The 14,451-nt window shown below is 42.9% G+C and overlaps 1 protein-coding gene across 6 annotated transcripts in view; it reads left to right on the forward strand.

The window, feature by feature from the left end:
- Positions 1-14,451, forward strand: part of myo7aa (myosin VIIAa) — a 63,897-nt gene extending 49,446 nt beyond the window's left edge. For all 6 annotated transcript variants that reach the window (XM_084950811.1, XM_084950807.1, XM_084950809.1 and 3 more), the window contains 16 exons: positions 422-548; positions 739-908; positions 997-1,187; positions 1,605-1,729; positions 1,865-2,022; positions 2,577-2,730; positions 4,414-4,569; positions 4,667-4,772; positions 4,861-4,974; positions 5,522-5,609; positions 6,688-6,794; positions 7,582-7,767; positions 7,982-8,098; positions 10,878-10,961; positions 11,071-11,190; positions 12,071-14,451. In XM_084950811.1, the coding sequence (XP_084806937.1) occupies positions 422-548; positions 739-908; positions 997-1,187; positions 1,605-1,729; positions 1,865-2,022; positions 2,577-2,730; positions 4,414-4,569; positions 4,667-4,772; positions 4,861-4,974; positions 5,522-5,609; positions 6,688-6,794; positions 7,582-7,767; positions 7,982-8,098; positions 10,878-10,961; positions 11,071-11,190; positions 12,071-12,163 (2,096 nt within the window). In that variant the 3' untranslated portion in view covers positions 12,164-14,451. The remainder of the gene's footprint in view (positions 1-421; positions 549-738; positions 909-996; positions 1,188-1,604; positions 1,730-1,864; positions 2,023-2,576; positions 2,731-4,413; positions 4,570-4,666; positions 4,773-4,860; positions 4,975-5,521; positions 5,610-6,687; positions 6,795-7,581; positions 7,768-7,981; positions 8,099-10,877; positions 10,962-11,070; positions 11,191-12,070) is intronic.

Below are 14,451 nucleotides of genomic sequence, written 5' to 3' on the forward strand. Positions count from 1 at the left end.
GTCTCCTCATTTGCATCTCAAAAAATGCAAATGAGGAGTGCATTTTTTGCCTCGAGTGCTGCAACACATCAGTTTTTCCACCTTCAGTACTGTGCTTCTTGTTGTTGAAGTAGCTCTCTTATTAAACAAGAGATAATCACGGGCTTGTGTTGTTTTTCGGCACTAGGAAACGTGCCTGCATAGGGTTGCTGTAGCATTGATATCATGATATGACTTCAATGTTATGTAAAGTACCAGCGGCATTGTTGTAGCACCTCCAGTCTGTCATCAGTGCTTTTCATTCCACTAACTTTGATACAATGTGACACGAAAATAAAGACGGATATTGTTTAAAGCAAAATTATTCAGAATTGTTATTTATATTTTAACCTCTTGGTTCTGTAAGTTCTTTTTTTAATTTATTTTGATCTTTACTTCTCAGGTCCCAGTCTGCCTAAAAACGACCTCATCGTCGCCGTCAACTGGACGGGAGTTTATTTTGTAGATGAGCAGGAACAGGTCCTCTTAGAGCTCTCCTTCCCAGAAATCACTGCAGTTTCCAGCAGCAGGTGAGTCTACCTGTAGTCACCTGACCAATGACATTCATATCTAACCTGATTCTCTGATCTGAGGGCCGTGAGTGAGGAATGAGGGGTTAAGAGTTTCAGCGTATAAAGTGGAGCCTAAACTTAAATGTAGGTGTTTCATCGTCATCCTGGACAGCGAAGCTGGTCAGTGCATATTTTGTTGTTCTTTCAGGGGAGGAAAGCTGCAGGGTCAGAGTTTCACTTTAGCGACCATCAAAGGAGATGAGTACACCTTCACCTCCAACAATGCAGAGGACATACGGGACCTGGTGGTGACCTTCCTGGAGGGTCTGAGGAAGAGGTCAAAGTTTGTGGTCGCTCTGCAGGACAACCCCAACCCCAGTGAGTCCTGAGCAGAGAGGCACGCTCGGCTTGGAATGGAATAAATTCAGTGTGGAAAAGATTTACAAAGTGCCGTTTTCTTCCTCAGCTGGAGAGGAGTCGACGTTCCTGAGCTTCCGGAAAGGAGACCTGATCCTGTTGGACCAGGAGACCGGCGAGCAGGTCCTCAACTCTGGCTGGGCACACGGTGTTAACGAACGAACCAATCAGAAGGGAGACTTCCCAGCGGACTGCGTCTACGTCCTGCCCACCATGACCCGACCTCAGCAGGACATAGTGGTGAGGAGGAAAACATACCTAAAACGTCAGAGAATACAAAAATGTGATTACTGGGCACTTTCAGTCATTTCAGAGCCACCTTAGTGACTCCTCCAACCACCTAATGAGCATCAAACTGCCTCAAAAATGGGCTTTCAGCATTTAAAGAAGACTATAGCCAAACATCAGGATAAGCAAAAAACAAAAAGAGGACTGCTGAGATTGTACGCACAACAGCAAAAAGCACAATAACCACAAAATTATGTTTTTATTACATTTCAAAATTACAAAATGTTCCCATTTCCTGTTTAACAGTTTAGAGATCATATACTGTATATGAAAGATGGCCCACTGTGATGTCACAGATGCTGCTGTGTTAGGTTGTCTTTTGTGCTGTACACAAAACATGATGCAGTCTGATGTGATCCGAACTATCAGGCGCTGGTCACCATGACACCCGAGCAGCGTCAGGAGTCGGTTCGTGTTTCGCAGGTCGTCATGGTGGAAACTGATGACAGAACGAAACCCTACACGCTGGAGGAGTTCTCCTACGACTACTTCAGGTACACAGACCAAAAAAAAACATTTTATTTATATATATATATATATATATATATATATAAAAATAAATAAATTTCTTGCTTCAAAAACAAATATCTATTGTTCTGATGATCCTCTGTGTAACCTGCTCCTGTCAGGCCTCCTCCCAAACACACCCTGAGCCGGGTGATGGTCACGAAGAATCGCGGGAAAGACAAGCTGTGGAGCTGCACCCGAGAGCCGCTGAAACAGCCGCTGCTGAAGAAGGTCGTCAGCCACGAGGAGCTGGCTCAGGACGCCTGCATGTCTTTTATAGATATCCTTTAAACTGCCGACTGGTGGATCACCAAGCAGACTCTGAGCTTATGTTGTGTTCAGACTAACCCCACAGACATGTATTCACAACAGTCACACGTATTCATCATTAACAGTAACGGCATTCATCTCTCAGATTTTAGGGCCATTCTAATTAGATGATCTTCTGTGATTCTATCATGGTTTGAGTTTTCTCTGTCTTTACATCGTTAGTCTTTCCCTTACAGTGTAAAATACAATCAGATGGAGGTTAGAAACACCTCTTAGAAGCAGGTCAGGGTACTCTGCTATAACCTACTGCCACTTCTGATACCTTTACACATTTACCTGGAGGTTTACTTTGAAGTTTTATCAAAAATAACTTTAATTTCAGCGGCCACCTGTCCATAAAAACTGCATGTAAAGAATCACCAGTCAAGTCTGGTAAATGGTGAAAACTTAAAGCCTTTTTTGCTCCCTGGAAGTTAAACGTCTGCCACAGTCTCTGCTCTTGTAATCTCTCTGCTTTTATAAGCAAGTACATGTGTCAGGGTTATTCCTTGACCTAGAGCCTACCTATCATGAAGTACATGGGCGACTACCCATCCAAACGAACTCGCTCGGTGAACGAGCTGACAGACCAGATCTTTGAAGGGGCGCTGAAGGCCGAACCACTGAAGGATGAGATCTACTGTCAGATCATCAAACAGCTCACAGACAATCACGTCAAGTGTGTAAATTCACTTCAGTCACACTTTCATTTACAGATTTTTAAGGATAAAACGATGGATGAAACTCAGATTTTTGTTGGTTTTTTGGGGGGATGTGAAATAGACAATGATGCTGTTTTGTGCCGGCCTGTCAACCTGTGGTGGAGTCGGCCTCTAGTGGCCATTAGAGAAACTGTATTTTCCCCCACTGATTTAATTAAAAAACTAGGGCTGGGTATTGTCACTGATTTCTAGAATCAAAGCGATCCACCATTCGATTCTATTCGATTCAGGGAAATTTATCCTCACAGTCAGAATATTATAATTCTGATCACGCATCAGTACATTTCCATATATTTTTTTTTTTTTCTATAAAAAGAAAGCTGAAACTTGTGAGACTTTATCAAAGGTGTGAGCATCACAGCAGATGCCTTTGTGTCAAAGTAGCTGAGGATAAAACACAGAAAAACATGAAGGAGATTTTCCTGGCCTGGGATTTTATAAAAATATTCTGCAGTAGATCAAAAACGAAAGAAAACCATTAATCAACATATGAACATTACCTGATGCTGCTGAAGTGAAGCAGAGCAAAGTTGCAGAGGTTTTATTAGAGACACAGCTGAGCGTTTTGCAATTTTGCATCATTTTAAAAAGTTTAAATTTGTTCAGAATTGAACGGCAGAAATGAGACTTTCTTTTCAGAAGTAAGTAAAAGGAAAAAAACAGCGGCCGACAGCGCTGTAAACAGCGGTAGACTTGTGCATAATAAGCAAGCGAATAATGCAGAAAACAGGTTTTTAGACGGGAAACTGTTCTTGAAGTACAGAGAGAGAGAGAGAGAGAGAGCTCTGCATGGAGTGTGATTTTTTTTTTTTTTTTTTTTTTTTTTTTATCGTGGTGGAAGCAAAACAGCAGAAGTCAGAGTGAATTCATGACAATGTTTATGTGAAGCGAAGTTTGGATCTTCTTTTGCTGCTGGTTCTGTCAATATTGTTTGGAGAGAGATAAAGTCAGTGCGCCCCAGGGTGGCTGTGGCTACAATGTAGCTTGCCGTGTGTGTGTGAATGGGTGGATGACTGGATGTGTAAAGCGCTTTGGGGTCTTTAGGGACTAGTAAAGCGCTATACAAATACAGGCCATTTACCATAAAACCTGCAGCTTCAGAATCGAGCGCAAAAAGGACGTAAACACAAAGCGCAGACCCGCCAATGGATCAGAATCAGTGAGCTGTCAGCTTTCAGCCGCGACCGTTCCGTGCCGTCGGGTGAGAAAGCCGACAGCTCACTGATTCTGATCCGTCTGTTTACGTCTTTGTGCAGAATCAGTGTTCCTGCTCTCGTTTACTGTTTTAGCTGTTTGGTGGTTGTTGAAATTTTGTGAGGTTTAACCTGAGGGCAAAATAAATTTATATTTAAAAATTGATTCAGGATTTGAATGAATCGATATCACGTTATCCAAGCTAGAATCGATTTTAATCGCTAAATCAATAATCAAAACCCACCCCTATAAAAACCCCAGAGATGCTGCTTTGTCCATGAAATGAAGCAAAAGTGCTTTTATGCAAAATAAATTGAGTAGAAGTTAAATCTCTAAATGTTCACATTACTTGTTGCATTCAGTGGACAGTCATCATTCAGTCTGTGGCTGCAGGCAGATTAAATTTTTCTGTGCAGAAGCTGAAGGTGAGTGTTGTGTTGCTGCAGGTACAGTGAGGAGAAAGGCTGGGAGCTGCTGTGGTTGTGCACTGGGTTGTTTCCTCCCAGTAACGTGCTGTTGCCGCACATCCAGCGCTTCCTACAGTCCAAGAAGCACCACCCGCTGTCTGGAGACTGCATGCAGAGGGTGCACAAAGCGCTACGGTAACACCTCAGACTTTCAGCCTAAAACAATCATCGTATTTGGTGTTGAAATATTTTTTTTCCAACCAGTTTTGCTGCTTTTTGTCATCATTAACAGAAATGGATCCAGGAAGTACCCTCCTCATTTGGTGGAAGTGGAGGCCATCCAACATAAAACGACCCAAATCTTCCATAAAGTCTACTTCCCCGACGACACAGACGAGGTCGGACACACAAGCCTGCAGGTGTAAACTTTCTCTGTAAATAAACGTGTTTGAAAAATGAGTCTTTGTGTTGGTCTCACACCTGCAGGCCTTCGAGGTGGAGTCGAGCACCAAGGCGAAGGATTTCTGTCAGAACATTTCCACCAGACTGTTGCTCAAATCTCCCGAAGGCTTCAGCCTCTTCGTCAAGATCTCAGACAAGGTCAGAGGTCAACGATGGTTTCTCAGAACCTCAGAGTATTACAGCTTTACTGCTTTCAGGAGGTTTTCCTCAAACCAGTACACAACTCTAAAGAAATACTGGGATTATTAGATGTCTGTACTAGTCATCACTATTGTTCCTTTACAGTTTGTTCCACCTTAACCACAAAACACGTCCTCAACAGAAGGAACGTGCAGTTTTTACGCGAAAATGTAAAGTTTCTAAATACAAATACATTTAAATGTCTTAAGGACACAGTTATGATTCTGTGTGCAGCTTACAAACCATTTCTGTAAGTTTCTAAAATTACCGCTATATGGTCGAGTAGATGTCACTTTTATATTGCAATTGAATTTATTTTTTTAAATTCTTTTGATTGTTAACAGTTTAAACTATTGCCTCTTAAAATTGAGTCTTGCATTTAACACTTCAATGATTAAAGCTGCTCTCTATAACAACACAAATCTTTCATTCACAAAGTTTAATTTCTGTAGTTAATTTCTTGATTAACTTCACGCTGATGTTTCTGTGTGTGTGCCCTCTGCAGGTGATCAGTGTACCTGAGGGAGATTTCTTCTTTGACTTCGTCAGACATTTAACGGACTGGATCAAGAAATCTCGGCCGGCTAAAGACGGTCGGTACCGTGTTAAAAATATCTTTCGGTTGAGTTCAGGACTTTTAAAAGCAAAACTGTGAAATATTAATGAGAAGTTCTCATCAGACAACTGCAGGGGCTGTCTGTGTACATGTGACTACAGCAGGACTGAAATATTACCCAGGATTCCTTTGGGTTGACCTGATGTATCGTTACTGTTTGCATCATTTAGACTGGTTCGTTTCAAGTACTTTACAATATTTTTTAAGTAACAAACTGCAGATTTCATGCTGATCAAACAGTTTCACAAAACTTCTTGGTGTAACCTTCATGACAGAGATCTCTGATTAGAGCGCACACGATAAACAGGTGAAATTATAAGATGTTTTTCACCACATACACCAGGTGTGTGTGTGTGTGTGTTACAGACTTGTGTTGAGAGGAAATAAGACAAGTTGATTACATTCAAAGCAAAAACAGATGGAGAGGAGTAGGCATGCCTGCTGTGTAATATACAGATGTATGCATGTAGCCACTGTGGGGTCAGTTGTTGGTCAGTGAAGCTGAGCGTTTGTTGCCATCATGGCTCTTTGAAGGTACTGGTTTGTTATCCCCTCCACTCTAATGGGAGTGATTTATAAACTGAACATCACGTGGTATTCATTAAGAATACAGCAGCGAGTAAGATCAGCCAACACGTTTCAAAAGGTGCAGCTTTTACTTTGAAGGCCAACAGTCTGTTTCCAGCGGCTGCCGGTGGCCAAGCTGACCGGGGGCCTTCTTATCAAGCATCATTATCATCCTGATCACCACACGCCCAGAATGGTGGACAAGTTCACGTCGTGCAGTGTTTTCAAAACTTAAACAGAGAAGAAAAAATGACAAGATAGAGAAGTTTAAACTTAATTTCTTGGACTCGGGTGACTTCTGAAAATGTTTCTTCGTCATTGGCTGTTCGGTGAATATTTGTTGGCTGAGAAACAGTAAAAACACTCCAGCTGAACTCCTCTGTGTGTTTGTGCTGAATACACCGTTAGTTTGTTGGGGTTTGCTTAACTGCAAAATTACACAGAATCACAGTTCATGTTGACCTTCGACCTTCCATCTCGTCGTACAGGAATCGTTCCCTCTCTGACCTATCAGGTGTTCTTCATGAAGAAGCTGTGGACTAACACGGTTCCAGGGAAGGACTCCTTCGCTGACTCCATCTTCCACTACTACCAGGTCAGTTTTACCAGACACGCACTGAGAACGACTCGGCCTGCATGTTTCAGGACTTATATCTGACCCCAGACTTGATCCACGTGCCAGTCGTTACTGTCAGTCCGACTGGAAAGCAGATCAGTTAAAAACACTTTCCTGTGTAAGACGATAGCCATGCACGTGCTTTACATCATGAAGCTTCTGTTTTAGTGGGGCACATATCATGTAATTACATTATTTCCTATCTGTCTGAGACAACAGCGTCTACTTACTACTGGACAATCCCTTGGATCTTATTCTGAAAGTTCAGCTGCAGGCCGTCTGGTCGGGCTCGTGTCTCTTAGCTGCAGAACCCCAGAACCTGCAGCAGGTGGAGAACTAGAGCTGCTATGCTGAGCTCACCAATGCTGGTTAGAAGAGCTAAAAGTACTAACAGCACAGCAAGTTCACAGTTTGAAAAACAATTTGCCTGCAAAAAATCTCAAAGATTGAGGAGTCATGTTAAATAATTACCCACAAAGATTATATTTGCCATAAATGAGCAGCCCCCTGTTCACAGAAGAATTCACTGGAGAGGAAGCTGATTATTCCTGTTACATGTGCCACACAGTACATATCAGTATATATTAATTTATTTTGAAAAAGCAAGGGCACATCTGTACACCTCCATGATTGTTCAAAATGACAGCGTCTCGTCCAGTGATGGAAACGTTCATTTTAAAGATGGTCTTTGTGTGCGGTTTCATTTTGTCACCAACAGTTTAACGAAGCGTCTCTTTGTTCTCTCACCATCTCTGCACTGAATTAGGAGCTGCCTAAATACTTGCGTGGCTACCACAAATGTTCACGAGAGGAGGTTTTCCAGCTCGCAGCGCTTATCTATCGCGTCAAGTTCGAAGATGACAAATCCCATTTCCCCACAATTCCCAAGATGCTTCGGGAGCTGGTTCCCCAGGACCTCATCCGCCAGATGTCACCAGATGACTGGAAGAGGGTAAAACTCCCCCAACAAAACAAAAAACAAGCTTTTTAAAAATTACTTAAAAAAGTTACTGAAGTCAGACGTTTGTACAGACTGATCAGTGTTTCTTTAAAGTTTGACAAATCAGCTGCTTTGAGAAATGAACAGCTGTTGTTTCTGTGCTGAAGTCTGTCCTGCTGCTGTTTAGTAAGTGTGTATGTGTGTGTGTGTGTGTGTGTGCACGCAGTCTGTTGTTGCATACTTCAACAAGCAGGCCGGGAAATCGAGGGAAGAGGCCAAACTGATGTTTCTGAAGGTCATCTACAAATGGCCGACCTTTGGCTCCGCCTTCTTTGAGGTTAAGGTAAACGCGCCTGAGCTTGTCACCTCCACAGTGTAACCTGAGTGTTTGGCTGATGCCAGGAAGGACGAATGTCTAACATCACCAAAATATGTTCACATTAAATTATTATTTACACATTTGCCTCAAAACAAAAATACATTTAAAGTTTGTTCAAGCAATCAGCGACCATTACACACGCTCGTGCTGTTTCCGGGGCAACTGTGGCTGAAATCTCCGAATGTTCTCATTTCAATAGAAACCGACTTTATCCTGCAAGATCTCCAGTATTTTTCACAGCCACAGTCTAAAAAATGATCAGAGGAAAAGACCGACAAAGTCTTTGTCAAACGTCTCGGGACTTCTCGAACTCCCACCTCAAAGTAAAAAATAACGAAATTGGAATAAACCCAGACATCATCCACATTTACAGCATCCAGAGGATGGTCGTTGTACTCCAACCCACCTCTGGCGCTGGTGCCCTACCCTCAATTTTAAATGCATTTAGACACTGAGGGTTTTCGGGAGGAGCCGTGCTGCTCTCTGAGAGGAAGCTAGTACCATGCTCTCCTGAGTTTTAAATGCACTTTAGAACAGCACACAACAACATTACATATGAGCGGGCGTAGGGAGGTTTGAGGTCTTCACTCACCCCGGTTCTGTTAGCCGTCAGGGCTGGGGGGCTGGGAGGAGGTGCTGGCCGTCAGACTGGGGTCTGGGATGCGGGGCCTCCCTGCTACTGCAGATAAGGAGGTGGTCCGCTTGCCTCCACCCCAGAGAGAAGGGTTACATCTCCTGGGTCTAGGTGCGGCTTGCCCCTCTGGGGGCGGGGGTACCTGGACCTGGGATATAGAGTATGTTTGGGGAGTGCGACTGTCTGTGCAGTGTCTATTTGTGTCTGTCTACACGTTGGGTGAGTGCCGAGTATTTGGTTGTGCATATGGGGGTGGGAACGCACGTCTGTGTCCACGTGTGCCTGTTTGTCTGTGTCTATATGTCAGGTTGGGTCTTAGACTCAACCTCTCTGGGTACATCTCAGGCCCTCTAAAGTACGGAGGCCTATCTCCCCTCACCACACTCCCTGCCGGTGGCTGATGCCCTCAGACGTTGGTGTGTTGGTGGTCCTTGTCGTCTGGGGCTGGGCGCTCATGCATGTACCGGCTCACTCCTGGTGGCCGATTGGCGGGGCCGGGCGCCTGTGGCCCGGCTGGGCTCCTTCCGGGGGGTGGGATGCCCTCAGGCCTCTGGCCTCTGGGCCTGAAGCTCGGTCCTCTCTGGCACAGCTGGCTGCCGGCGGAGCCCGCGGGCACGCCACTGCAACCCCCTCTGGCCTCTGCTCCGTAGCTGCTGGGTGACCTCTCGTTTGGGGCTCTACTCAGCTCTTCCCAGGAGGGTGGCACGGTTCCCCCCCCCCTTTGGTGGTCCTCCTCGGGTCCTTGTACTCTGGGGCCTCTGGATATCTGGGGCCTGGATCTCCTCCATACCTGCTTCATACCCTGGTGGACGGGGCTATGGCTCCCCACACTCCCTAGCAGATCGTTACATGGAGAAACCTTTGGAATACAAGCATGCTGATCCACACAGGTATGCACACAGGTGTACACACGGGTGTTCACAGACGCGGACTACACCTTTCTTGGCTGCTGCCTCAAAGCACATTGTGCGCTGTCTATCTTGCGTGCTGCACAATATCATTTATTATTTAGTATCTACTGTTATCTACTGCTAGCTAGTTTATTGTGATGGTGCTGTTTTTATTATGTTGCTCTTTGTTGTTTGCTTTCTCTTCTGTTTTTTTTCTCCATACAGGTGATCCAGGTGTTTTGTTTGTTTGTTTGTTTTTTCCTTTCTTCCCCCCCTTCTCACCGTCTCTTCTCCCCTTTGGTTTTCTTTCTCTCCCTCTCTTTCTTTCATTCTTTCTCCCTGTCCTATCCCCCAGTCACGTCTGTCCCGTTTGTAGCAACCGAAAATAAAATAAATTCATAATTATAATAAAGGTCAATCAAATGGACCAATATGGCAAGGCCATGATGATCCACTTGGTAAAATAAATCTGCTTGGCATCTTTCTTGGCCTTAAGACAACAATTCTGATGGCTAAAGATCCAAACGGGACACAAAAAAAAAAAAAAAAAAAAGGAATAAACCCAGACAGGTGAAGCATGCAGACTTTACTGTAGGCTGATTTACAGAAAAATAAGGCAATAAATAATCATTCTGCCATTTTTCTTCAGGCTGCTTCAGTAGTTGTGGATGGTCTACATCTAATTGACTACAGATTGTTAGTGGCTCAGTTAGATTTACTTGTTTCAGTTAGTTTTTATTAGTTTTCAGTCTTAGTTTTCTTTCAGTTAAAGTAATGGGTACTGTTTGTTAAGGGCAAAGTTCAGAGCAGGTATGACACAGGCTGTAGTTATGCAGACAAATGTGCCAACACCTCCTAATGCTGGCTACAAACTGAGGTGTGTGTTTATTTTAGTTATCAATAATAACTTTCACGTTAATGAGAGGTCAGTTTGATTGTGCAGGGCGCCATAACAGACAGAAAACCAACACGTCCAGTGTGAGCGCCGAGCACTCTGCCAGCTGTTTACAGCTGTGAACATGAAGGAGCAAAAGAGGGATGATGATGGATGGAAGGATCAGTGCTGTGTAGTCTGAGCCCGCCATCTGAAACACCTGATTACACAAACAGAGTCCACATTTATGCTACAAACTACAGAGAAACGCGACAGTTTTACATGTAAGGTTAGAGATGATTAGTGAATATTTACCCATCCTAACATGTGGCTTCTGTCTTTTAGCAAACCACAGAGCCCAACTACCCGGAGATCCTGCTGATCGCCATCAACAAGCATGGAGTCAGTCTCATTGACCCCAAGTCAAAGGTTCGTTAATAATCATAACTCCCAGCATACATATCGGTTATGTTTCAGCCGCTGCGCTCGTTAACCTGTTAAGCCGGTGCAGTAGCTTTGATGACCTCTGTGTCTGCAGGACATCCTGACCACTCACCCCTTCACCAAGATCTCCAACTGGAGCAGCGGGAACACCTATTTCCACATCACCATCGGCAACCTGGTCAGAGGAAGCAAACTGCTGTGCGAGACCTCACTGGTGGGTGCCAGCAATGAACACACACTATGTTTGATTTACTAAGAGTTCAGGTGCTTGAGCTGGGAGTCAGAGGTTTAGAAGGTGGAGCATTGCTGCGTTACGAGTATTCACAGTGAAAGTCCTGTGGGTATTTTATTCATACAACACTTTTTAACCCTGTCATGCATGAATGATGGCAACCTCAATCAGGATTTTTTTCTTACATAGTTTTATTCATCTTTAGGCATAAAAACATAAATAAAAATACTTAAGAAAAAAGTCCTGATCCCAATCAGCCAGAGCTCACCCGAAACCCTGGCTGATTGGGACCCACACCCAGTTTCACACCTTGGCTCAGGCGATTAGGGGATCATCAGGGGGTCCTTTTGTCCCTCTGTGGGGGGGAAACTCCCACTAGGTTTAAATCTGGGACTCCCCACCATTTGACCTTAGAACTGAAGAAGCTTCTCGGATGAGAGGTGAAACATCTTCAAGTAACTTAAAGAAGTCCAGACACTTTTCTTTGCAAGCTCCTTTGACAGTCCCAAAATCTTTTTTTTTTTGAATAAACTTTAAAAAAAAAAAAAAAAAATTAGGAAAGTCTCACGAATTAAAAAAAAAGACTTAAAATAAGCGATAAACACAAACTGAGTCTATCATGATTATTGAAACATTATTTTATCTGCCATTTCATTTTTTTTTTTATTCTTTGATATTTGTTTCCAGTAGAAAGTGTGTGTTTGTTTATTGTAGCTTTGTTTTATAGTGTAGTTAAACTTGATCGTATCAGTTTATTTATTCTTTCCACTTAATTCACTTTTTTTGGTTTCATTTATGTAAAACTATAATAAAAATGTGATTGGAGTGGAGAGGTCAGCTGACTGTGTGATTAAACCTTCAGGGCTACAAGATGGATGACCTGCTGACCTCCTACATCAGCCAAATGTTGACCACCATGAACAAGCACCGGTCAGGGCGGGGCCACAGCAAGTGAACTTCTTACTGGCAGGAGGCCACTGAGCTCATCCGCCTCTTACGTCCTATTGGCCAGCACTGCAGCTGGGGGCGGACCTTTACCAGCCACCTTTGGAGGATGAGCCGCAGTCCTTCTGCTAGCTCAGAAGGGTCAAAGTTCACCTGGGAGAGTTCGAATGCTAGCGGCAGCAGCGACCCCGGCGAAGGCCCCAGCAACAACTACCACTACAGCTATGATGAAGACGAGCCGTCCAGTGAGGATGACTACCTCTGAACTGTCCTTTCTGACTGCGTAACCTTAAGAAGACACTGTTATCGTCAGGTCTGAGCCTTAAGTACACACTGCAGTGACCCTGAACATGACCCTGTATTAGCACTTTATGCTAACCTGACTTCTAATTGAGCATTTTTACATATTAGCATAGCAACACGCTAATGCGCCAGACTGCTGTAAGGGGATATTTGACTGTTAACAGGGTTTGTGCAGGTTTTAGAGAGCATTAAAGCCTCTTACTTTTGCCCGATGTTTACGGTATCACGTGTTTCAGATGTCACACCTGTGGGGACCCCCTGCCTCATTATAAGCTCATCAAATCCATCCATTAAAGTTCACTTTTACATGTTTAGGTCAAACTAATGGACTGACTACTCCTTTACATGTTTTAATACATACACAGATAATAAATTATTTTAGGCCATTTCTTGCTGATTCCTTTTGTTTCTTCAGCACTTTCACAAATAATTTGATGAACTCTAAATTACCCCAGAAGGAGTTAAAATGCACAAATATTCAGCTGAGACATGAGGCTGATTTTAAAAAGTAGCTCAGAATGTAGAAAAATTTTATATCAGATCACAAAAACCATCCACCCTGAGAGCCTAAAAACAGCGTAGTCTTTTAAAGGCGTATATTTTCTCATCTCTCACTGAGTAAATGTTTGTTCTTTGAATTACTTGATCCGTCCATCTTATCCAGATGATTAAATAGCAGTAGTTTCATATGCAACATTAACAGGAACTTACATTTCAGTAAATTTAACATCAATGATTTTCAAACTGATATTAGACTGTATATTAATTATTAATAAAAGGGCTAAAAAGGTCTTAAATTTAGCTGGTAACTCTGTAAAGACCCTGAAACACACATTTGTCATTCGTTAGTTTCATGTGTGTAAATTAGAGCCTTACAGCAGATTTAGTGATTTTTGTTTTTGAGCATCTTGAAATACTCAAAGTCAAAAAGTTTACGGCTTTTCTTTGATACAACACTTCCTGGAAGTCAAGGTCAGACACATTTGAGATTTTATGTTCATGTGTACCGTCTGCTCTTATTGGGTTCCAGTTCATCATTTGTTTTTAGTAGTTCTTTCCCTGACCTTAGGTCCAAACTGAGAGGAGGCCAGAGGGGTGTACTACGATGGCTTAGTGGGCCATGTCGAGCTTAGTCAGAGTGGCTCTGTTTAACTGGCACACATAACCTGGTCAGGATCAGAGTTAAGTCACTGACTCATATTTACATCATGCTTTAAGTGCAATATGAATCCTCTGCTGTGGGAATACGTTTGATATGCAACTTGTTAAACCGCACTTTACTACCATGACAAACTTACAGCAGCATAAACTCTGCATGGCATTGACATGTGAATCTGCATGTACTCAGCTGGTAATGCAGGAAATGTTTTTATAAGCAGCAGTGTAAAGTCTGCTTTACACTGCTGCAATTGCAGAACCTAGAACACACACTAAGATTATTCAAGTATTTCACTGTTTAAATGTATCCAGTTTAAGGTTTCAGAGCTCTGATGTGCAGCCGTCAGGTTAGAAATAATCAGCAGCGCAGAGTGCGCTTGGCTTGAATTAAAATATTCAAATTTGTACCACTATTTTTATCATCTGTGACTTTAAAGTAGGTGTCACTCACGGGGATCATTTTCTGTGGATAAAGTCACATGACGTGACTTTGGTTTCAGGTTGTTCTTTGATCCAGCTGACACAAAGAAAACCTGGCTGTGGTGAACGTCCTTTGTAGCACACCTCTCTGAGCTTATTTAAAACTTTTCTGTTGTTTTTGTGACACTAAATTGACCTGTAACATGTTTTTAATTTTTAGGTTAATGACTTCAGTGTGTGTCACAGTTTAATACAGGGGATTATTTTAATACTCATGGTTTATGTTTACACTTTTTATTTCTTTACAACTGTTCAGTTTTACATTTTTGCCTGTATTGCGTCATTTCTGTGAGAGCTGCTGCTTCTTCCTGTATGAGGCTTTTACATTCTAGTTTGTAAAAATGTTCTCAAAGGTCA

This window comes from Perissodus microlepis, chromosome 14 (assembly GCF_051167445.1).
Source record: "Perissodus microlepis isolate ML-2025 ecotype Zambia chromosome 14, ASM5116744v1, whole genome shotgun sequence".
Classification (NCBI taxonomy): domain Eukaryota; kingdom Metazoa; phylum Chordata; class Actinopteri; order Cichliformes; family Cichlidae; genus Perissodus; species Perissodus microlepis.